This window comes from Oryza glaberrima, chromosome 8 (assembly GCF_000147395.1).
Source record: "Oryza glaberrima chromosome 8, OglaRS2, whole genome shotgun sequence".
Taxonomy (NCBI): domain Eukaryota; kingdom Viridiplantae; phylum Streptophyta; class Magnoliopsida; order Poales; family Poaceae; genus Oryza; species Oryza glaberrima.
The window spans coordinates 23,277,829-23,301,573 of NC_068333.1; the positions used below are offsets into that span (position 1 = coordinate 23,277,829).

The 23,745-nt window shown below is 41.8% G+C and overlaps 2 protein-coding genes and 1 pseudogene across 2 annotated transcripts; all 3 read right to left on the reverse strand.

Annotated features, from left to right (window-relative positions):
* Positions 1–373: 373 nt before the first annotated feature.
* Positions 374–6,207, reverse strand: LOC127781842 (ubiquitin carboxyl-terminal hydrolase 1-like; annotated as a pseudogene).
* A 385-nt stretch (positions 6,208–6,592) lies between these two features.
* Positions 6,593–12,117, reverse strand: LOC127781859 (ubiquitin carboxyl-terminal hydrolase 2-like). Its single transcript, XM_052308924.1, has 4 exons — positions 11,990–12,117; positions 10,454–11,716; positions 8,953–9,907; positions 6,593–7,694 (listed from the first exon to the last, which is right to left on the reverse strand). Exons 1-4 carry the CDS (start codon positions 12,042–12,044, stop codon positions 7,463–7,465), a joined length of 2,505 nt encoding a protein of 834 aa, XP_052164884.1. The 5' UTR covers positions 12,045–12,117; the 3' UTR covers positions 6,593–7,462.
* A 6,219-nt stretch (positions 12,118–18,336) lies between these two features.
* Positions 18,337–23,446, reverse strand: LOC127781846 (ubiquitin carboxyl-terminal hydrolase 2-like). The gene is made up of 4 exons (XM_052308909.1): positions 23,259–23,446; positions 21,855–23,134; positions 20,687–21,356; positions 18,337–19,581 (listed from the first exon to the last, which is right to left on the reverse strand). Exons 2-4 carry the CDS (start codon positions 23,119–23,121, stop codon positions 19,350–19,352), a joined length of 2,169 nt encoding a protein of 722 aa, XP_052164869.1. The 5' UTR covers positions 23,122–23,134; positions 23,259–23,446; the 3' UTR covers positions 18,337–19,349.
* Positions 23,447–23,745: the final 299 nt, after the last annotated feature.

A 23,745-nucleotide genomic window follows, 5' to 3' on the forward strand; every position in this document is an offset into this window, starting at 1 on the left:
CCAGGGCCCAAGGGAAAGGAAATCAAGGCCCGGCCCAGTAGGCTTCAGCCCTCCAATGTGCTCTCTGAATAAATCTACCTTCTCCTCTTCTTTCTATACTTTTTGCCAATAAAGTTTGCTCCTGCTTTTATTACTACTATACTGCTCCTTATAATTTTATAATTATATGAGAGCTGAGGCAAGCCTCCTGCCCTTTCTTGTTTACAGGAGCAAATCCATCAACAGTTCAACATCGACCACACAGATCAAGATACAGAGCTGTTGAGCACTGGAAAAAATAATGCACAAGGTATTGTTCTTTTCAGTCAACGATGGTGCATTTTTTTGTAATAACTTTCTCTATCAACATTTTTTAGAATATTCTTTGAATCGACTTTTCAACTTTTAAGTTTTAACGGTTAATTTAACCGTCCATGTCCCCAATTATTATCAAGAACTCAGTTTCATCCATCATCCGACACCACTTTAGCAAGCCATGATCTTTACCCAGAGAGTCAAAAGGCAGTAGGTTGGCAATGCAGTATCTGAAATTCTGAATCATGTTGCAGCATATAACAGTTGTATAGATTGTCCATCACAGAAGAAAAAAATCTGGAGTAAAGCTCATCGAATCAAGTACGATCTCACAGAGTGTGCGCACTTAGAAGTACAATCTCACAGAACCGTACCAATGCTGATATGATATACACAACTTTCTCACTTCATTACTCCTGCTTTGTTTTTAAGTTTTTCTTTTTCGTTCAAGAGAACCCTAATATATTCCTCATGGACAAAGGAAAAAAAAGAATGTGAATGACTGTAACCAGATCAAATGATCAAGAACACCAGCTAATATCCCCAACTAGGTACATGTTGGCAAAGCCCTGCAAGGACTCAATATCATTCAGCCACAACGACAAAACTGGACCTGATCACGAACCCACGTCAGTATATACAATGATTGGGTCACTGTCCATCCAAATAAACCTTGATACTCTCAAATATCTGCTTCATTTGTGATTGCTCTTCGGATTCTTTGGTGTGTATAGAATTCAAGACATGTCTTACAGTCTTAGCAGCCCATTCTCTCATAGAAAAGAAGGTAAGCCTCGCACTTGAGAACTTCTAAAGAGATTTCTTTGATGTCGTCATCGGTTGCACAATACCATGAGGAAGAGCCGCCCTGCTGCTGATTGTTTGCTCTCACATAAGCAACGCACTGCCCAATATCAATGCTGAGGCCACGGTTCTCAATGACACCAACTAAACGATAGCGGGAACTGAATTTGTCCTCAGAACTGAAGATTAGAGAAAGTTAAAAAAATACTATCAAACCAGATTCAAGGAACTAACTCATCATAGGTTGATGTCAACAACTTGTCTTTGTTGATCTTATATCTTAGGAACTGAATATTGTTAAAAAGAAATCTATACCTTATCTAAAAAATACACCTCTATTAGATATGAGTGAAAGACTGGTATAGATCATGTTGAATGAATAACCATGTAATGTGTTTAAACATCGACCAGCTATTTAAACAGAACATTGGATATAGATTCACATATATCCATGGTAGTTAAAAGCTTCCTTTATCTAAAAAAATATCCATCATAGCACTTGCACTTAAAAACCATGAAAATATATCAAACAAGTTGGATTCAAGGTACGCATCACCAAAAATAGAAAAGCAGAATGCAATCATATACTAGTTCAGATTATTTCTAATGGTATGCCACAGTGGTCAATTATAAACTGCTACAACGAATTGAGTTTGGCAGCCATGATGGGTGATTTCATATAAACAAACCAAGAGTTACTCTAAAGATGTAACCTGACTCTAAAGGGTTAGAAAAAGCATAACACACAAGGCCCGAGGGGATGCAGTTTCATCTGTAGCATCTTTAGAATGCCTATTCACTCACTATAAAGCCAAGCAATTCAGTCCACTTGCATCAAAACTAATTACAAAGCTCTCTAAAACAAATGGCTCCATGATGACTGGAAAATGAGTTCTGTTAGTTTCTAATTCTGTAACCTAAATCATGCTAGTCTGCAAGAAAGAAACAAGACCAGTGCTATCCTAAGTCGCAACCTGTTTCTACACCTAAGAAAACTAGCTCACAGTGCCAGGAAAAATCATTTTAACATGGCTACAGGAAGCATGCTTATTTTGCCTTACCGGTTCAATTGGAAAAACAATAAATAAAAGTACATACAGTATACAGTGATCCACAAACTCTTAAAAAGGTCACAGAAAAAAAAATAAACAGACAAAATTACTCAGTACCTGGGGTCCATGAATGGCTCCACATCAAGGATCTCCTTAAAGCTCACATGTCCACTCACTTTAAGAGGCCCCAAAGATCTGTTGAGTTGAATGACTAATACGGGTGGCAGCTTGCTAATAAGACATGTTAGAATCGCACCTTCATTCCTATCTTGCTGATCATATTGGTTTTCTTCCAGTTGGTGTGCATTATGACCCAGATTTACTTGATTCCCCCTTTCCTGATCTTCTATGCTGATATTTTGACACTGGACACTCAACAGGTTGGCCTGCTTCTCAGTCAGACGGCAGCTAGATGCATCTTCTTGAGCACCTCCAAGGCATTCAGGTTTTTCATTGGCTATGCTGCAAGAGGACGAGTCTTTTTCAACAGAGCTCATCCCTGAAGTCTCTCCACTAGTCTTTATGTCCACTGCAGGCATATCATGATTTTGTACACCAGAACCATGTGGCTGGCTACTTGAAGAACTGCATTCTACAGAAAGTCTGATCAAATCGCTAGATAGCTCCCTTTGGCATGTTTTCCTGTCTGACTGTTCAGCCTGGTCTCCATAAACCGTCCTATTCACATTGGTACTTGCCATCATCTGTTCACCGTCTTTACCACTTATAGTGCTTGCCTTCTGGTCAACCTTGGAACAGTTCTCACAGGTCCACTCTATCATCTCTGATTCAATATGCAACTTCAAGCACTCCTCAATTGACACAAGAGAGTTGATATCCTCTGCCTCATCATTAACAATATCAAGACTTCGAGCTTTCCCCTTGTTTTCTGAATTAATTTCTGCTGAGGAAATGACCATCTTGGCTTCTGTACTAACTTTTAGCCCACTGAACGCATTATCAAGAACAGCAGTGTCAGTTTTCTCTACATCACTGACTGATGCTATCCATGTATTCTCTTTCATTGTTGGGGACTGCAAAGGACAATGTACAGCGTCCTTGCTTTGCACGATCTGTTCCAATTTATTAGAATCTGCAAAATAAAGCATATAATTTTTAGTTATGTCCTCATCAGCAACTTCACGAAACCAGTACTCATCATTCTCTACATGGTTTCAGAATATGTATCCGCTACATTTGATAATTAGGAGCTTCTTTTTTTCAAGGACCTCAGCATGTACTTAAGTTAACCAACAATATGGAGAAAATTTTATTATATGAGGACAAGGAGGACTCAACACTCTGAGATATCTTCCAGTGGCAATAGTAACTCCTACAGAGCTTTGCCAAGTTAAATCTGCTGAACTATCATGTTTGTTTAATACGTTTGTGTAGATATCCTGAAGGTTTTGTTGTTTCTGCAATTAATATATGAATCAAATCCTTAGACATTTTCTCTATTTAGCTAGTACAAGACCCTGCTCTGATAGTTACCATTTTCCAATGCTGAGCAAACCAATAACAGATAATAGTGCTGCTATCACGGTTTGATTCATTCACGAAAAGTTCCATTTTCTGATACACCATGCAAGTTTGGAGCCCTGCTTAAATCACTTTCATTTCCTTTAGTTAGGCACACAAGCACATAAACTTACCAACTTCCAAAGGATCTGATGTTTTCACCATGACTGTATCTTCCAATTCTGAAGCAGGAATCTGAGAATCACCGCCTTCAGAAAGTACACAAATCTTACATTGAGATATAGGTCTTTCATTCTGTGGTGGTGATGCAACACTATTGGATGGAGCACCCTTTGGTGGCAATGGCACTGAGAGATCATAGAATACATCACGGGAATAAGACTTAAACGAGCAACGTTTGCAAGAGGTGGTAACAGACAGCTCACCACCAAATGTGGAATCAATGACGGTAGGAGCCACAGAACTAGGAGCACCCTGTTGCTTGTTTGGAGGCCTTATTATCTTATCCTCCTCATTCAATCTATTGCGCAAACAGCAAAGTAATTCATGGCTGTCATGAATTGAAGTGCCTATCAACCATGAACCGAACCTTCGTACACAAGCCAAGAGCAACGCCCGGTTCAGCGGGCCTGGTGCATGCCTCACGCTGTTTGCATCAACAAAGAGACCACGCAGTATTGTACCAAGGATCCCCAATGGAGCATTCGGTCCAAACATCCTTGCCCGCAGCTTTCCAAGAACAAGGAGGCACCGCAACAATGCATTCAAGCAAGTGTTTCCTTGATTCGATATCCCTCTGATAACACAGCCATGCCCGTCAGAAGACCCAGATGCATGAGAACCTGCCTCTGCGTTGACTGCCAATCCCTCCTTGCCCTCCTCACCACCTATGACCAAGGAATCTTCACATTCAAAGCAGTAACAACAGATCATTGTGCCACACTGCAACCCAATGCTCCTGAAGCAATGCATGCTCCCGGATGTGCCCTTGCGGCTTAGCCTTGGTGGCTGGCTCAATGCAGAAATACCCTTTGCATTCTGAGCACACCATCATGTGGTGCTCCCCGGTGGTTAGGCACGTTTCATTATCACACATTGGGTCACCCTTTTCAGATTCAACGAAATCCTTGATGATAACAATGTCCTCCGTGTCAAACGAATGATGATGGCACACGACAGCATTCTTGGAGGAGCTGACATCTGACTCGATCCTATCAATTTCTTCCTTGCCACATGAGAAGTCTCCACGCTGCATGTTGCTGACATCCAAGTCCAGAAGACGTTCACAGATGAAGCAGTACAGAGTTTCCGGCTCACCGAGCAAAGCACCTACACAATGCTGCTCCAGATCGGCATGCCACCGGGCATGTCCCTGCGGCTTGTTCATGGTCCCGTCCCCAATGCAGAAATGCAAGTCGCAGTCGATGCAAACCAGGATACTGCTCTTTTCCACCTTGTTCTCGCACAGGTAATGGTCAAACCTCGGGGCGCAATCGTAGGAGTAGGACCTGAGCTCCGAGATGAACTTGAGCACGCCGTCCTGGAAAGGGTCGAAGTGGGGGCATACCCTCCCCTCGGTGTTGCTGGTCGACGCCGCCGCCGCCTTCTGTTCCGGGCTGCTCACCTCATCCGGCGGCGCAGTGTCGCCGCATCCAGATTCGGGCGCCACCGCATACTGCGGGCTCATCCCCTTTCCTGTCTCCATCGCGCTCTTCTCCTCTTCCATCACGCCTGGGGCGCAAGACCTGAAACATGCGAATCCATAAATCCCCAAAGAATCAAACAAGATATACGAAGAAGAGTACGAACTGCTACTACTGCTGCTGCTGCTGCTGCTACCAGGGATGAACAATCCAAGGAGCCTAAAGAAGACAGCGGACTATGGCGGTGAAATTGACCGAAAGGCGAGGGTTCCATGAATTGTACGGACTATGGCGGTGAACCATGAAAGCTAAACGAAGCGGAAAACCAAGAGAACTCTACTAATAGGACAAGGCGAAACCGACCAAATTCCGGCGAGGACCACGAACAGCGGCCGCCGCGGATACGGGTACCGCAAAACCACCAACCGATCGAGTGAATCCATAAATCCCCATCAAATCAAACAAGCTAGACGAAGAACAGTACGAACAAGGGATGAACCGAGAAGGGCTAAACAAGGCAAGCAAATCATCAAACAGGTTGGCCGTTAGGCGCGACGACCAATCCAACCCAACCACAAAACCACGCCACGAACTCTAGTTAGCCAGGCTCAACAAGCGGGGCCAGGCAAACCCAGAGAGATCACAACATTCCCGGCGACGAACCACGAACGCGGCGGCGCCGCCGCGGATTCCGGCACCAAGCAAAACCCCCCACCCCCACCCTCCCACACCACCACCACCCACCACCAAACCGAGCGATCAACCCCGCGGCGGCGAAGAACAGCGGGATTTGGGGAAGAAATGGAGGGGAGAACTCACCGGGAAACGCGAGGAGGACCCCGAATCGATCGCCCCGCGAGCCGCGGCGTCCCGCGACGGCGAGGCCGAGCCGCCGAGGTGGGTGGGAGGAGAGAGAGAGAGAGAGAGAGAGGTTGGGGAAGAAGCGCGCGTGCGAAGAGAGAGAGGCGGAGATGGTGCGCGTGCTTTGCTACTTAACCCGGCCCTGTTTGGATGGGCCGTAATGGGCCCATGAGGGTGGCCGACTGGTAAATGGGCCGTAAATGAACAAGAGTCCTACCGGGCAGTGGCCGTTCTTCTCAGAAAGCTATTTTCGTTCTTGTGTTCTTCCTAGATCAACTTGTTCTAGTTTTTCGCTTTTTTGATGATTTTTATTTCTTTACCCATCATATGTAGGCAAACTTGCTCGCTGGAAATTGGCAGGTCCCGGAGAAAAATGTTGCCAACAAAAACACATGTGGATAATTGCAAGCAATTTATATACACTTATCATCATCCATGCAGAACATTGAAAGCAAGAGGCTCAAAGAAGTAGGATCTCATTGCATGTTATAACACTCTCCATACAGGAAAGCAATGGAAGAAAGAAAGAAAAAAGCTCTTTAGAATTTTTTGACAGAAAAAATGCTCTTTAGATTGATACTTCAAGGTGTATATCTCAATCATCTTGCCACCAGAAAAATATACAGGCAAAGCTGAAAGTTTCAAACATTATGTTCGAAAAATTTCCATGGTACTGTAAAGCAATTTCAAAATAGTACTCCCTCCATCCCAAAATGTTTGACGCCGTTGACTTTTTTAAAAATGTTTGACCGTTCGTCTTATTCAAAAAATTTAAGTAATTATTAATTCTTTTCCTATTATTTGATTTATTGTTAAATATACTTTTAATTATACATATAGTTTTACACATTTCACAAAAGTTTTTGAATAAGACGAATGGTCAAACATGTTTAAAAAAGTCAACGGCGTCAAACATTTAGAGGAGGGAGTACCATCCAACAGATGTACAGTAACTGAACTGTACCAATGCCTATACAATCACCTCGGTCAATTCTCTAATGGCACATGTCCTACTATGCTGTTTTTTTTTTCTAAATGAATTCCTAATTATCCATTCCTCATGGACCAAAAAAAATGGATACGATCAGTTGGTCAAGAATAACCGAAATTTCTCAATTGGTATGTACATGTTGCGGTCGAATTGAAGTCCTGCACTGACTCAGCCAAAGGCCAAAGCAACAAAATTCAACTAGATCACGAGCCTACGTTGGTATCTACATACTACACTGATTAAATTGGATCGTTGGCCGTCTAAAGAATGCTTGACAATCTGACATATCTGCTTCCTTTGTGATTGCTATTCGGATTAGCTGAATTCCAGGCATCTTAGCCTTCCATCCGCTCATAGAAAAGAATGTAAGCCTCGCACTTGAGTACTTCTTCTAAAGAGACTTCTCTGATGTCGGTGTCACTTGCCCAAAACCATGAGGAAGAGCCATTAGTCTGCTGCGGAGGACTTGGTCTCACATAAGCAACATAATGCCCTGAATACATGCTAGGGCCCAGGTGCTCAACAACACCAACTAGACGATAGCTGGAATTATCTTTGTCCTCAGAACTGAAGATTAGAGGAAACAAAAAAGGACCAAAGCAGATGTAAGGCTGTAACTCATTATAGCTCTATGTAAACAACATCATGAATTTCTTGATATTATTTAATATCTTATGAACAGGATATTGTTAACAAGAAATATCTATCTCATCTCACAAAAAATATATCAGTTTAAGTAAAATACTACTCCCTCAATTCCAAATTGATCTACATATTTCATAGGTACACCAAGACCAAGAAAAGCTAATAACTCTTTCATACTATATTTACTCTAGCAACAAACTCTATGCATGCACCATTCCCAATATTTCCTAGCCAATAGCAAATCAAGATATTACATGTGGGTTATAAATACTTGTGTGCATGGATGCATACATCAATGTCTATTTACTCCAATGCACAAATAACGAATAGACTTAATAAATAAACACAAATATGTAGATCATTTAGAAATAACCTCAAAAAAAAACTATATGTAGATCAATTTGGAATGGAGGGAGTAGTATAAATCATCCTAAGCGAATAACAATGTAAAGTTTTAAAAAATAAAAAAAAATCATCTGAAAACTATTTATACATACCCAACATGTACTAAAAATATTAAAAAAACACAAATATATCAAACAAGTCATATTTTAAGAAATAAAAAAGGTTGGCAGGTTAGGCATTTCAAGGTACACATCACCTACAAATAGAAAAGCAAAAGGCAATCATACATACTAACTCGGATATTTTTCACAGGATGCCATTTTCATAAAAAAAAAGAAAATAAAATAAAAAGGAGGATAACCACAAGGGTTACTCTAGAGTTACTCTATGGATGTAGCCTGATTCTAAAGGGTTAGAAAGAGCATAATATACACAAGGCCCATGTTGGAGGGGATGCAGTTTCATCTGCGGCAGCTTTAGAATGTCTGTTCACACACTATTACAGTTAACTTGCCTCAACAGTCAACACACATTACGGAGCTCCTCCAAAAAAATGTTTCAATGATAAGGTTTCGTTTGTTTTTGTTCCTTTAGCCTGCCAGAAAGAAACTAAAGCAATGCTATCCTAAGTCGTAACCTGTTTCTATACTAAACAAAACTAGCTCACCAAGTCACCATGCCAGGTAAATTCATTTTTACATATCGATGGCTGCATGCTTGTTTTGCTTTTCTGGTTCAATTCGATAAACAAAAACAAATGCGCACACAGTATACGGTAGCCCACATGCTCATAACAAGAGTGCAACAAAAAAGGACAGACTAAATTACTCAGTACCTGGGGTGCAGGAACAGTCCCACATCAAGGATCTCCTTGAAGCTCACGTGTCGCCTCACTTTAATAGGCCCCATATGTCTCTTGAGCTGGATGACTAACACAGGTGGCAGCTTGCTAATAAGAGATGTCTTAATCGCACCTTCGTTCCTATCTTGCTGATCATATTGGTTTTCTTCCACTTGGTGTAGATTTACTTGCTTCCTCCTTCCCTGATCTTCAGTGTTGGCATTTTGGCACTGGCCACTCGACAGGTTGACTGGCTTCTCACCTAGATGGCAGTCAGGTACATCTTCTTGGGCACACTCAAGACATTCAGGTTTTTTATTGACTATGCTGAAAGAGGATGAGTCTTTTTCACCGTGACTCATCCCTGAAATGTCTCCTTTGGTCATAGTGTCCTCTGTTGGCATAACTTGATGCTGTGCATCAGCAACATGTGGCTGCCTACTTGAAGAACTGCATTCCCCATCCAATCTGACCAAATCGCTAGATTGCTCACTTTGGCATGTTTTCCTCTCTGACTGTTCAGCCTGGTCTCCATCAACTGTCCTATTCACATTGGTACATGCCACCGTCTGTTCACCATCTTTACCACTTATAGGGCTTGCCTTCTGAGCGACATTGGAACAGTTCTCACACCTCTTTTCTACCATCTCTTTGAAATGCAATCCCAATAACTCCTCAATTGATGCAAGAGAGTTGATATCATCTGCCTCATCATAAACTACATCACAACTTCGATCTTTCCCCTTGTCTTCTGTAGTAACTTCTCCTGACAAAGTGTCCATCTTGGCTTCTATACTATCTTCTGGCTTGATGCTATCAAGAATAGCACTCTTAGTTCTCTCTAATTCACGGTCTGATGTTATCAGCACATTCTCCTTCCTTATTGGACTCTGCAAAGGACAATGTACATCATCCTTGCTTTGTGCGATCTGGTCCAATGGGTTAGAATCTGCAGAATCAAGCATATAAGTTTTAGGTATTCTCTTCATCAATAACTTCATGAAACCAGCAACCATTGTTCTCTACATGGTTTGAGAATCTTTATCCCCTACATTTGATTATTTGAAAGACTATTTTCTTCAAGGATCTCTGCATGTACTTAAGCTAACCAACAATTCGGAGTAAAATTAATTATATGACAAGGATTCAACACCCTGAGCTATTGATGAAACACTGTAGCAAACTGTTTGCCATGCTGAAACTGCTGGAACATCCTGTTTGTATAATGCTGACATTCTGAAGGTTCTGGTATTTCTGCAGTCCATGCATGAATCATACCTTAAGCAATTTTCTCTATTTAGCTACCAAAAGAGTGCTGCTCCTAAAATATCCTTTTTCTCATGTTGAGCAACAAAATAACAAACAATAGTGGTAGTATCACAGTTTGCCGCAACCATCAACAAAATGTTCCGTCTTCCAATTCACACGCACGTTTTCAGGCCTGTTCAACATCATTTTCCTTTATTTAGTTAGGTACAGGAACACATAAACTTACCAACTACCAAAGGCTCTGATGTTTTCACCATGACCATATCTCCCAATTCTGAAGCGGGAACCTGAGGATCACTGCCTCCAGAAATTGCATGAATCTTTTCGGTGTTAGTCTTGTCAATTGTTGGAAATTGTTCGATGGCAATCTTCTGTTGAGATATGCATCTTTCATTCTGTAGTGGTAATGCCACACAGAGGTCATAGAATGCATCCTGTGAACCCTGTGAAACTGACTCAAATGAGCAATATTTGCACAGAGTGGTAACAAACAGCTGACCACGAAATATGGAATCAATAACTGTAGGAACCACAGCACTAGGAGCATCCTGTTGCATGTTATCAGGCCTCGTTTTACTTTCCTCCTCAATCAAACTATCACGCAAACAGCAAAGCAATTCATGGCTGTCTTGCATAGTATTGCCTTGGAACTCTGATTTATAGTGGCGCACACAACCCAAGAGCATCACCGGGTCCAGCAGGTCTCGTGTATAGCTCACACTTTCTGTAGCAACAAAGAGATCATGCAGTATTATACCAAGCATCCCCGATGGAGGCGGAGCGTCCGGTCCAGACATCCTTGCCCGCAGCTTTCCAAGCACAAGGAGGCACTGCAACACCGCATTCAAGTAGCAAGTGTTTCCAAAATTCGGTATCCCTCTGATGGCACAGCCATGCCCACTACCAGACCCAGATGCGCCGATGACACAGCCATGCCCACTATCAGACCCAGATGCGCGACAGCCTTCCTCGCCTTTGACCTTCATTCCCTTATCACCCTCCTCACCACCAATGGTCAAGGGATCCTCACACTCAAAGCAGTAACCAGTATACGGATCTTCGTACCACAGCGCAACCGGATGCCCATCGTCGAACGCATGCTCCTCGATGTGTCCTCGCGGCTTAGACTTCTTGGCAAACCTTCCAATGCAGAAATGCATATCGCATTCCACGCACACCATCATGAGGTGCCTCTCGGTGCACATACAGGTTTCATCCTGGCACACCGGGTCGCCCCAGGACGCAATCTTGGACACGATTTCCGCAACGTCATGCTCGCTGCAGGTCATGTGCTCGCACCGCTCGCCGCCGCCGCCTCTGGTTGCCACCGCCGCGGCCTCCCTGTACACCTCCAGCGAGGCATCGCCGCCCCATCCAGAATCATCCGCATCCAGCGGCTCGATCCGCGGGGCTTTCCCTTTCCGCGGGCTCCTGACGATAGCCCTATCCCTTTCCGCCGCCCTTGCCCTCTTCTCCTCTTCCATCGCGCCTGGAACCGAAACAACCACAAGAAATCAGCACGAATCCGTCAATAAAATCCCCCCCAAATGCTGTGCGCGGGGATTACGGAACAAGCGAAGAACCACCAGAAAATAAAAAAAAATTGCAAGAATCCGGTAATAAACCCTAGCCCACCGCGCGGATTAGGGATGAGAGACAAGAACGAGAAATCGGGCATTTCCGGCGAGGAGCGACCAAACCAAAACCGAAGCGATCAGCGGGTGGGGGATTGCTGGGAGAAAACGCGCGAGGGGGGACTCACTGGAATACGCGGGGATGGCTCCGAATCGGCGAGGGCGCGATCGGCGACGAGTCATCGACGCTGCGGCGCCCGCGACGACAACGCCGACGAGATCACGAGAGGTTTTTGGAGGAAGAAGAAGAAGCGGCTTCGCTGGCCGGAGCGAGTTGAGGTGGAGAGAGGAGGCGGTTGCTACTTTGCCTGGGCTTATACGGATGGGCCAAACGTGGGTGGGCTGGTATGGGCTCATAAGCATGGATGATGGGCCAAGAGTTGGGCCGTGCATGAACTGGAGGCCTAGCGGCCGTGCTTTTCCAATACTTTTCGTTTGGAATAAGGCCCACTTATGTCCCTCGTCTTTACATCGAGTTTAATTGATGTCGCTAAACCACAATACCAGAAATCGATTGATCATTTCAAAACAGTGAGTCAGGTCCTAAAATAGTATCGATGTCTATTTTAGCTAACATAGCATCCTAGTCAATAAAATAAAAAGATTCACAAGTAAGTGGGCTTCCACGGTTCTACCTCTCCCCATCTCTCCCCTTTCTTTCCCATCTCTCCGTACTCTATATGTGTCTGGTCGAAGAACGAGACATGTGGGGACACGGCGAGAGCTTCGCGACGTGCGTCGGTACGGCGAGCTCGAGGGAGAGGTCGGCAGCCGGAACCCACCGCCGCCATCACCGTCAATTAAATACGAATAATAAGAGAAATAAAACAAATACATAATCAGTCTTTCTCCTAGCTTTTCATACGAAATTAAATAATAAACAATACTCAAAAGATTTCTCTACGACTAGATTATATTATTTGTTCATTAAAGTTAATCGACACTATATGATCATACTATTACTAGTCGTTAAATTTAGAAAACCATTAAATAGTCTTTACTCTTTTTTTTGTTAGAACTAGTAGTAATAATAGTCTTCATTCATTCACTATTTAGGAAGCACTAAATAGCAAATACTCTATCCTTTCCAAATTGATCATCATATATATTTATGCACCAAGACCAAGGATAATTTAAATCACATCAATCAAGACATCATGCACATATTCTCTCACAATGCATGCATCGATTAAAACAACATGCCAATTACATCTTAGCATGCACACATTCTCCCATGTTGTATTAATTATATTATGATAAAATATGTGTCCATGCGGTTATATGATGATCAATTTAAGAAATTTTGAATTTTATTATATGATGATCAATTTTGGGAAGTAGGGAGTAAAACCCACGCGTTGGCACGTCCATTAGTTTTGAATAAATACGGCCATTAAATAGGCCCAATCTTAATCCGGCACTGTAGAAAAGCCAGGGCCGGCCTGAGGTTTTGGTGGCCCAGGGTGAAACTATAAACGGGGCCCTTAATATCACATACAAAAAATAAATAATATAGATATACATATATGAATATATTGCTTGTAAATATTTAAAGTTCATCCAAAAGCAATATTTATATGAAGAACTTCACAAATATTTCATTGCAAATTTCTTGAGATATTTTTAGACGCGAATTCATTGGTGATAGTAATCTCATCTAGCAATTCGCTTTTCATAAAAACATCTAACGATTCCTTCTCATTTAATCATTTATTTTCGAGGCGACATAATGTGAAGAATGGACTAAGAGTTGTAAAAATAATGTATTAGTGTTCGAACTCATATAGATTATACAACTTAAATTATTAGCACCGATTAATCCAAACAAATATTTTCTTTTCTCAAGCACCAAGAGGATTGCACGTTAATGTTAATATATTACTAGAAGAAAGCAATCAACAACACTAAAATTGCCAATCAGCTAGCTAGAAGCCCTTGCAGAGAAGAGATAAGAAATCGGGATCAGCTGGAATCAGGAATAATATAGTTATCTACACGTGCTGTTGCCTTTGGCTTTTGCGTACAGCGTAGCGCTAATCTCTAGTCTAATTGCATGATCGCATCCCTAATCACAGAGGGGTAGGTGGAGGGCCCCACCATTTTGGGGGGCCAGTGCGCGGCTGCCCCGCTGAAAAGCGATACGTATATATATCTCACACTCACCGCCACTGATCAAAACCCTAATTAAACCCGTCGTTAATTAGCATTCTTTCGCTAAGCCGGCAAACTCAAACTCTTAAACCCTAAACCCCCCGCCGCGAGCAGCTCAGCATCTTGCCGCGTCGGAGATTTGAGCGGCGGCGGCGCGCGCGCGGGTCCTGCGCGGGCATGCGGAGGAGGCTTGGTCCGTGGAGGTAGTGCGGCGGCCGGTCATCATCCAAGCTCCGCCCCCGTCTCCAAATCCTGGTATGTATATATCCATCTTTCTCACCCCTTTCGATCGGCCTCTGTTATGATGGTCTCCAATTCTTTCTAAACCCTAGCTGATGCCGATTCTCTCTTTCTTTCCTCTTTCTCTCCCTCTCTTTTCTCTCGATGTGACTTCGAATCCTAGATCCTAATCTCTCTCTCTCTATATATATATATATAGGTAAATTAACTGGTGCTACATGAAGTATGCATGCTCCAAGATTCAAATTGAGTATATACCCAATTTTAATGAGTATGAAATTTTTTAAAATGTTTAGATATAAACATTAACTTCTTTATTAACAAGTTCAAGTTTGAACTTTCTTTTTATTAGATTTTGGTTCTAAGTATATAACATCCAAACATATAATTAGTTAGGTATGTAATAATGAATTGTGAGATAAAGTTGAGTTTGAGTTGTTTTGTTATTAGGTATTTGTATGAATCAAATTCATATATCTAGGTATATACTCACAATTTGAAAATTTTTAAAAATTTGAGAGAATTTTTGTGTTTTATACCTTGGAGCCTGGGCACCATGGAGTCCCATATGGGTATCCTATATATATGTGTGTGTGTGTGTTTATATATATGTTTATATGTAGATTTGGATCCGAGAAAACTAATGCCCCGTTTATTTCGGTTTAAGATTATAATAATATAGATTATTGAGACATATTACTATAAGCTGGATTATAATAAGTCGACATTGAATAAGATGTTCGCTGCTTGTTTCTCTGATAGTTAGCTCTTAGCCACCTAATAATCTAAAAAAACATTTTGAGTGGATTAATTACCAGATTATAGTAATTTGGCTTATAGATTGTAATGATCTATTATAATAAACTATCTGTTTGTTTCAGCTTATTTCTAATAATCTACATTATAATAATTCTAAGCTTTCAGTGCCTAAATGGAAAGGTATAGATTTGTGCGATCCGAGAATGAGGGCAAGCCTGTTGGCCTTGCTTGCCACGAGGCGTATTCTTGTTCGATTGCTCTGTATAACTTCGCTCTACTGACGTGGATTCCCTTACCACTGATAACACCCCGATTTGTGACTGAGCAAGAGGTGAAATATTCCATCATCGCACTCGTAGAACATAAGATCAAAGATCTTGAAAAAGGTTGGAGCTCAAATTTCGATTATCTGTATGAGGCCGAGAAAGAATGCAAATGTCTTGTGCATGCTCTTCCAGGTGGACTTCAGATCTGTCCAGCTCTTGACAGGTGCAGATATATATATGTAGTTTCTGTAGATTTTGTCGTCTTTGTATTTCCTTTTAATTGTCTTGATTCAAGTTGTGCTATTTTTTTCTTTCTTTTTTTAGCATCACATCGTTCAAGACAAATGGTGGACACAACTTATTTAGTTTGCTGGAGATCCGAATGGTGCACGGTTGGTTAGCTAATCCCGAGGATAACATCTATGAGACGGTCAGGTCCTTCTCTTGCGATGATCTGGAGTCACACATTTCTGATGCTCTGAATGATAATTCTGAAGCTGCACAGAGGAATAGGGATGCAAGCAAAAGTAAGATTGTATCATCAAACATGTTACTCAATAAATCCCACGATTTGATTTTTTTTTTGTTCTACTAATTTTTGTGTTGATTTCTTATTGCAAGATTTATTGGGTGCAAAGAATCAGATTACAAGTTATGGGTATATATGTTGGTCTCACTAGGGACTACTATACACTTTTATTTGATGAACACTGCAATTCACTCATTTAATACATTATCATCTGGACTACACAGATATCAGTCTTTGTGCCAAGGATTACTGAAGGATGAATATGCTATCCTTTATCGGGGGAGTGACACCTTCAATCTTATTCGCGAGGTATTAACCCTATAGATAGCTATAACGTCGGTCATCTTATTATTTGAAAATATGATGACGTTTTGTTTTAATAAGCTGTCCCTCTAAATTGTTGATGATATTACCGCAGAAAGATGGATCCATTTTGATCCTGGAAACAGACATAAATATATTAGATGCTTACCCCCAAGCAAGGTGGAGGATTCTGGAAGAGGTAAGGATATCCTACAACTTCCTTAACTCTAATGATACAAAACTCTCCAATCTACTAATTTTCCTATGTAACAGGCGGATGAGGAACCAATTTACTTGAATTGCAAATACATTCCACTTAAGAATCAACCCCACATCGCTAAAGTAAGTTGTAGACTTGAGAATGTACTCCCAACTCACCAATTTCATGCTAACTCTCTTGCACTTACAAAAATTATAAATAACAAGTCATTTGATACTTATTGTCTGACAGGCAAAACTATGGTACTATGAGAAGTTGAATTCAAGAAATGAATATGCTCCAAGAAATGTAACAAAGGATGAAGCTTCTATTCAGAAGCCAACAGGAAATGAGGGAAAACTCTCAAATCAGGAAGCAATATTGCAAACGAAACAGGCTTCTGATGAGACACTGCACTATAGAGTTGTTCAGTTCAAGCATGAGAACTTGCTTACTAGCATTATTTGCCACAAGGGATATTCACTTTGGACTGCTCTCTATAACCATTTAGTTTTGAATAGAGCTCTCGCAGTGAAACCATCGGAAGTAAAACTCCAATTTCTGCCTGAGAGAGAGGTGAAAGACGCGATCATTGCACATCTCAAACTTGTACTTGGTGAGATAGAAAAAAGCGAGAAATCAAAACATGAAAAGCTGTATAACTGTGAGTTTATCTGGAAATGTTTCATACGTTCTACAGCAGATACTCATCAGATCTATCCTGTTCTTGACAGGTGCAAATAGTTACTGTAGATTGCTTGTCATTACTTCTGTATCTTTGTATTTCTTTTTAATTGTTTTGATTCATGCCGTGCTATATTTCATTGCAGCTTCACATCATTCAAGGATTCTTTTGGACGTAGCTTAATTTGTGTGCTGGGGATCGAATTGGTGCATGGTTGGGTAGCTAATCCCGAGGATAACATCTATGAGACGGTCAAGTCCTTCTCTTCTGATGACCTGGAATCACACATTTCATCCCTTGATGCTCGGAGTGATAATTCTGAAGCTGCACAGAGGGATAGGGATGCAAGCAAAAGTAAGATTGTAATATCATCAAACATTTTACTCAATAAATCCCATGATTTGATTTTTTTTTATTTTACTATTTGTTATGTTTGATTTCTTATTGCAAGATTTGTTGGCTGCAAGGAATCAGTTTACAAGTTATGGGTATGTTGGACACTAGGGACTATACTTTTATTTTATTTGATGAACACTGCAATTCACTCATTTAATACATTATCATCTCAACTACACAGATATCAGTCTTTATGCCAAGGATTAGGGAAGGATGAATATGCTATTCTTTACCGGGGCGATGACATATTCAATCTTATTCGCGAGGTATTAACCCTATAGCTATAATGCCGGCCATCTTTTTATTTGAAAATATTTTGTTTCAATATTTTATTTAATATGCTGCCCCCTTTAAATTGTTGATGACACTACCGCAGAAAGATGGATCCATTTTGATCCTGGAAACAGACACAGATATATTAGATGCTTACCCCAATGCAAGGTGGAGGATTCTGGAAGAGGTTAGGATACCCTACGATTTCCTTAACTCTAATGATATAAAACTCTCCAATCAACTTATTTTCCTATGTAACAGGTGGACGAGGAACCAATTTACTTGAATTGCAAATACATTCCACTTAAGAATCAACCCCACATCGCTAAAGTAAGTTGTAGACTTGAGAATGTACTCTTAACTCACCAATTTCATGCCAGGCTCTCTTACACTTGCAAAATTTATAAATAACAAGTCATTTGATACTTGTCTGACAGGTAAAACGATGGTACTTGGAGATGAAGTCAAAGAAGAAAATTAATGAGGCTTCAAGCAACGAAGGTGCTGGTCAGAAGCAGTGTTATCGAGACACGCGTGTCAGTGTGTCGACTCGTGTCAGGCGTGGCAAGACACAGCTGTAGTGACAATGCTGAACTTGGAGAGACTAGAGAGAAGAGAGGGATGAGATAGAAAATGCATGCAGCTAACATGGTAGCACCCCTCGAGATGAAAGAGAGTGGCAATGCACATGTTTTTTTTTTTTTGATAGATCCACTCTCTTGTCTCCTCCAGTTTTCTTTATTGTCCTTTTTATCTTGTACTACTATTCTTTACTATGGTAGATAAAAGGACACATGCAACCGTCATCGTGTACAGCTGCAAACAAAAATATATGATCTTTTATGCAAATTAATGTCCCATTCACTTATTAAGAGACCCCAAATTTCTCTTGAGATGGAGGGCTAACACAGGTGGCAACTTGCTAAAAAGACATGTTTTAATTGCACCTTGCCACAAGAAAAATAGAGGCAAAGTGAAGCGGATAATATACTATTCGAACTTTCCACAGCACTGTAAAGCAATTGCAGATAACAGATCATCCGACAAAACTATATCGATGGCTAAACAATCACCTGCTCAAGTCTCTAGTTTGTTTTTTTCAACGAATGCAAAATTCTCAAGGTGTATCTCAATCATCTTGCATACAATGTCTCTTTGCCATAAAAAAATATTGAGGCAAAACTCAACATGGCGAATGATATTTTCCACAGTACTTTAGTGTAAACTAATTACAGGTAACAGTAACAATCGACAAAACTGTGCCGGTGCTTCTACTTCAAAAAGAAGAAAAAAAACCTGTGCATGTGCCTACATAATGATTTTGCTTACTTCAAAAAGAAGAAGAAAACCTGTCCATGTGCCTACATAATGATTTTGCTCAAATTCTCTAATGCAAAATGTCCAACTATGCCGTTTGTTTTCAAATAAATTATTAATACACTCATGGACAAAAAAGGGATATCAGCTGGTCAAGAACAACCGAATTCTCTCAACTGGTATGTACATGTTGCGGTCAAATTGGAGTCCTGCAATGACTAAGCCAACGCAACAAGATTCAACTTGATCACGAACCTACGTCAGTATATGTACACTGATTAAAATTGAATCATTGGTCGTCCAAAGAATGCTTGTTAATCTGATAGCATATGCTTCCTTTGTGATTGCTACTCTGTAGGATCCAGACATCTTAGCCTTCAATCCTCTCATAGAAAAGAAGGTAAGCTTCGCACTTGAGAACTTCTTCTAAAGAGACTTCTCTGATGTCGGCATCACTTGCACAAAACCATAAGGAAGAGCCATTGGTCTGCTGCGGGCAACTTGGTCTCACATAAGCAACAAAATGCCCTGCATCCATGCAAAGGCCCAGGTGCTCAACAACACCAACTAGACGGTAGCTGGAATTATCTTTGTCCTCAGAACTGAAGATTAGAGAAAACAAAAACGATCAAAACAGATATAAGACTGTACTTCATTATGGCTCAATGTAAACAACAGCATGTCTTATTTTATCTTATATAGTTACTCCCTCCGTCTCAAAATAGAAGGGCTTTTGCCCGGATGTGACACATCCTACTAATGTGTAACATCCAAACAAAAACCCTTATATTTGGGGACGGAGGGAGTATATCTTATGAACAGAATATTATTAACAAGAAATCAGTATCTCATCTCATGAAAAAAAATCTGTCAGATCTAAGTAAAAGACTGGTATAAATCATCCTAAGAGAATAAACATGTAAAGTATAAACAAGTAAATCCCCTACAAACTATTTCAACATATCACTTTATATATATCCATCATATATTAAAATATTAAAAAATACATAAGTATATCAAACAAATCAAATTCTAAGAAATAAAAAAGGTTCAACAGGTTAGGCATTTCATGGTACACATCACCTACAAATAAAAAATCAAAAAGCAATTATATATACCATTTCAGATTTTCTTTAATGGGATGTCATTTTCCAAAAAATATCCAGTGGTCAATGATGAACTACTACAGTGATTGAGTTTGTCCTTCAAGATGGGTGATATCATATTAACGACCATAGAGTTACTCTACTGGGTGTAACCTGACTCTATAGGGTTAGAAAAAGCAATAATATACACAAGTCCCATGTTGGAGGGGACGCAGTTCCATAGCCTTAGAATGCCTATTCACTTTACAGTCCACTTGCCTCAATGCAAACTACGGAGCTCTTCCAAACGAATGTTGCAATGATAACTACAAGATCGGTTTTGTTTGCATCTATTTCTTTGTCTTAAATCATGTTAGCCTGCCAGAAATAGAACAGAGCAGTGCTATCCTAAGTCGTAACCTATTTCTGTGCCAAAGAAAACTAGCTGACCATGCAAGTGAAATTCATTTTTAGTTTTTACCACAGCTACGGAAACATGCATATTTTGCTTTTTCTGGTTTTCAATTGGACAAACAGAAACAAATGTGTGCAAGGTATACGGTTATCAACATGCTCATAACAACAGCACACAAAAAAATGGACAGACTAAATTACTCAGTACCTGGGGTGCATGAACAATTTCACATCAAGGGTCTCCTTAAAGCTCACATGTCCACTCACTTTAAGTTTAAGAGGCCATAAATTTCTCTTGAGATGGAGGGCTAACACAGGTGGCAACTTGCTAAAAAGACATGTTTTAATTGCACCTTTGTTCCTATCTGGCCGATCATATTGGTTTTCTTCCACTTGATGTGCACTATGACCCATATTTACTTGCTTCCCCCTTCCCTGATCTTGTTCATCCTGGTCTCCATCAACTGTCCCATTCACATTGGTACATGCCACTGGCTGTTCACCATGTTTACCACTTATAGGGCTTGCCTTCTTATCAGCATTGGAACAGTTTTCACACCTCTTTTCTATCATCTCTGCTTTTAAATGCAATTCCAATATTTCCTCGATTGAAGCAAGAGAGTTGATATCATCTGCCTTATCATAAACTGCATCACGATTTCGATCTTTCCCCTTGTCTTCTGTAGCAACTTCTGCTGACAAAGTGTCCATCTTGGCTTCTATACTATCTTCTGGCTTGATGCTATCAAGAACAGCACTGACAGTTCTCTCTACACCATGGCCTGATGCTATCAACGTGTTCTCTTCCCTTGTTGGAGCCTGCAAAGGACCATGTACATCACCCTTGCTTTGCGAAATCTGTTCCAAGTGATTAGAATCTGCAGAATCAAGCATATAAGTTTTAGGTTTTGTCGTCATAAGTAACTTCATGAAACCAGGAACCGTTGTACATTGTTTGAGAATCTTGAACCTCTACATTTGATTGTTTGAAGCTTATTTTCTTCATGGACCATGTACTTAAGTTAACCAACAAAGCTGAGTAACATTTATTATACGAGCACAAGGACTCAGCAAAAACTGCTGGAACATCCCGTTTGTATAATGCTGTCATCCTGAAGGTTCTGACATTTGTGCAGTCCATGTATGAACCATACCAAAGAAATATTCTCTATTTAGCTACTAGAAGGGCTCTTCTCTGAAAAATGTCCTTGTCATGTCAAGCAACAAAATAACAAACAATAGTTGTACTATCATGGTCTGCTCCATTCAATCATTCATTAATGAAAAATTCATCTTCTGTTTCACCTTGCGTGCTTGAAGGCCCATTCAACGTTGTTTTCCATTATTTAGTTAGGCACAGGAACACATAAACTTACCAATTTCCAAAGGCTCTGATGTTTTCACCATAACCATATGTTCCGATTCTGAAGCGGGAACCTGAGCATCACCGCCTTCAGAAATTGCATGAATCTTTTCGGTGTTAGTCTTGTTGATTGCTGGAAACAGTTCCATACGAGTCTTCTGTTGAGATATGCATCTTCCATTCCGTGGTGGTGATGCAACACTTCTGGCTGGAGTCCCCTTTGGTGGTAATGGCATTGAGAGATCATGGAATACCTCCTCTGAATCTGACTTAAACGAGCAACATTTGCAAGACAAGGTAACAGACAGCTGACCAGCAAATATGGAATCAATAACCGTAGGAGCCACAGCACTAGGAGCACCTTGTTGCATCTTACCAGCCCTCCATTTCCTTTCATCCTCATCCAAACCATCGCGCAAACAGCAAAGCAATTCATGACAGTCCTGCATAGCGATGCCTCGGAACTGCGGGTAACGAAAGCGCACACAACGCAAGAGCATCGCCGGGTCCAGCAGGCGTCGAGCGTAGCTCGGACCGTTTGTACCAACAAAGAGATCATGCAGCAAGTCACCAAGGACACCCGACGGAGCGCCCGGCCCCAAGATCCTCGCCCGCAGCTTCCGGAGCACAAGGAGGCACTGCAGCAGCGCGTTCAGGTAGCAGGTGTTCCCAAGATTCGGCATCCCTGTGACAACACATCCATACCCTTCCTCGCCGCCTCCGGCGCCATCATCGGCCACCATCTGGCTCTCAATTGCCAATGAATCCTCACACTCGAAGCAGTAACCCTCACACGGATCCTCGCAGCGCAGCGCGACCCAATGCGCCCTCCGGTAGGCATGCTCCCTGATGTGCCCCAGCGGCTTGGCCCTGTGGGCTAGCCCTCCGACGCAGAAGCACCAGCCGCATTCGGGGCACACCATCATGAGGTTGCTCCCGGTGGCCAGGCACGTCTCGTGCTCGCACATCGGGTCGCCGCGGGCGGCCATGCCCATCTCGATGTCAGCGATCTCGTCCATGTCGCAGCTGAAGTGGCCGCAGTCCTCGCCGTCGGTGTCCCTGATGGCCACCGCCTCGCAATCCCCCGGATCCTTCAAGGGATTCCGTGACGGAACGCAGCCGCCGCGTGAAGGACCGGCCTCCGCCGCCGCCGCCGCCGCCATCGCGCGTGGCGGTGTCGGCGGCGGCTCCAGGCATGGGGCCTTCCCCTTCCGTCTCTCGGCAGCATCCCGATCCCCATACCCATCCCTCGCCCTTGCCTTCTTCTTCTCCGAATACATCGCCGTCTGGACTCTGGAACAGGAAGAAAAAATCGCAAGAATCCGATAATAAACATTCCGGATGAACATGAACCAAGAAAGGCGAAAGAAAGATGAGAACAAGAGAGGAAATCGAGACAATCCGGGTGAGGACCAACCAATGGATCAAGCGCGCATCGGGCAACGCCGCAACGTGCAGCGGGATTTGGTTTGGGGGAGAAATGCGCGACGAGGGCTCGGAATCGACGAGAACGATGCCGAGAGGTTTTGGAGGAGGGAGGGAGGCGGTGGCGTTCCGGCTCGTGTTGGGTTTGGAGGACACTGGAGTCGGGCAGAGTTGGGGTTGGAAAGAGAGATTGAGATTTGAGGTTGGTAATTAACAAGCATCCAATTTCAAAAATATTAGTATTGAGTTGCATGCAAGTGTGGAATAGAAATGGGCAGCAATTTTTATTTAATTGCGCAACAGCCAGGATTTGAACTCGAGACATCTGACTCTAATACCATATTGAGTTATATGCACCGACCAGTTCAACCTAAAAATTTAAGCTGATGAGAAAAGGCGGGCAATTCACTTTATATTCCAACAAATATCATGGATAAATACAAGTTTGATGTAATATCAATATACAAGCAATTTTGTCT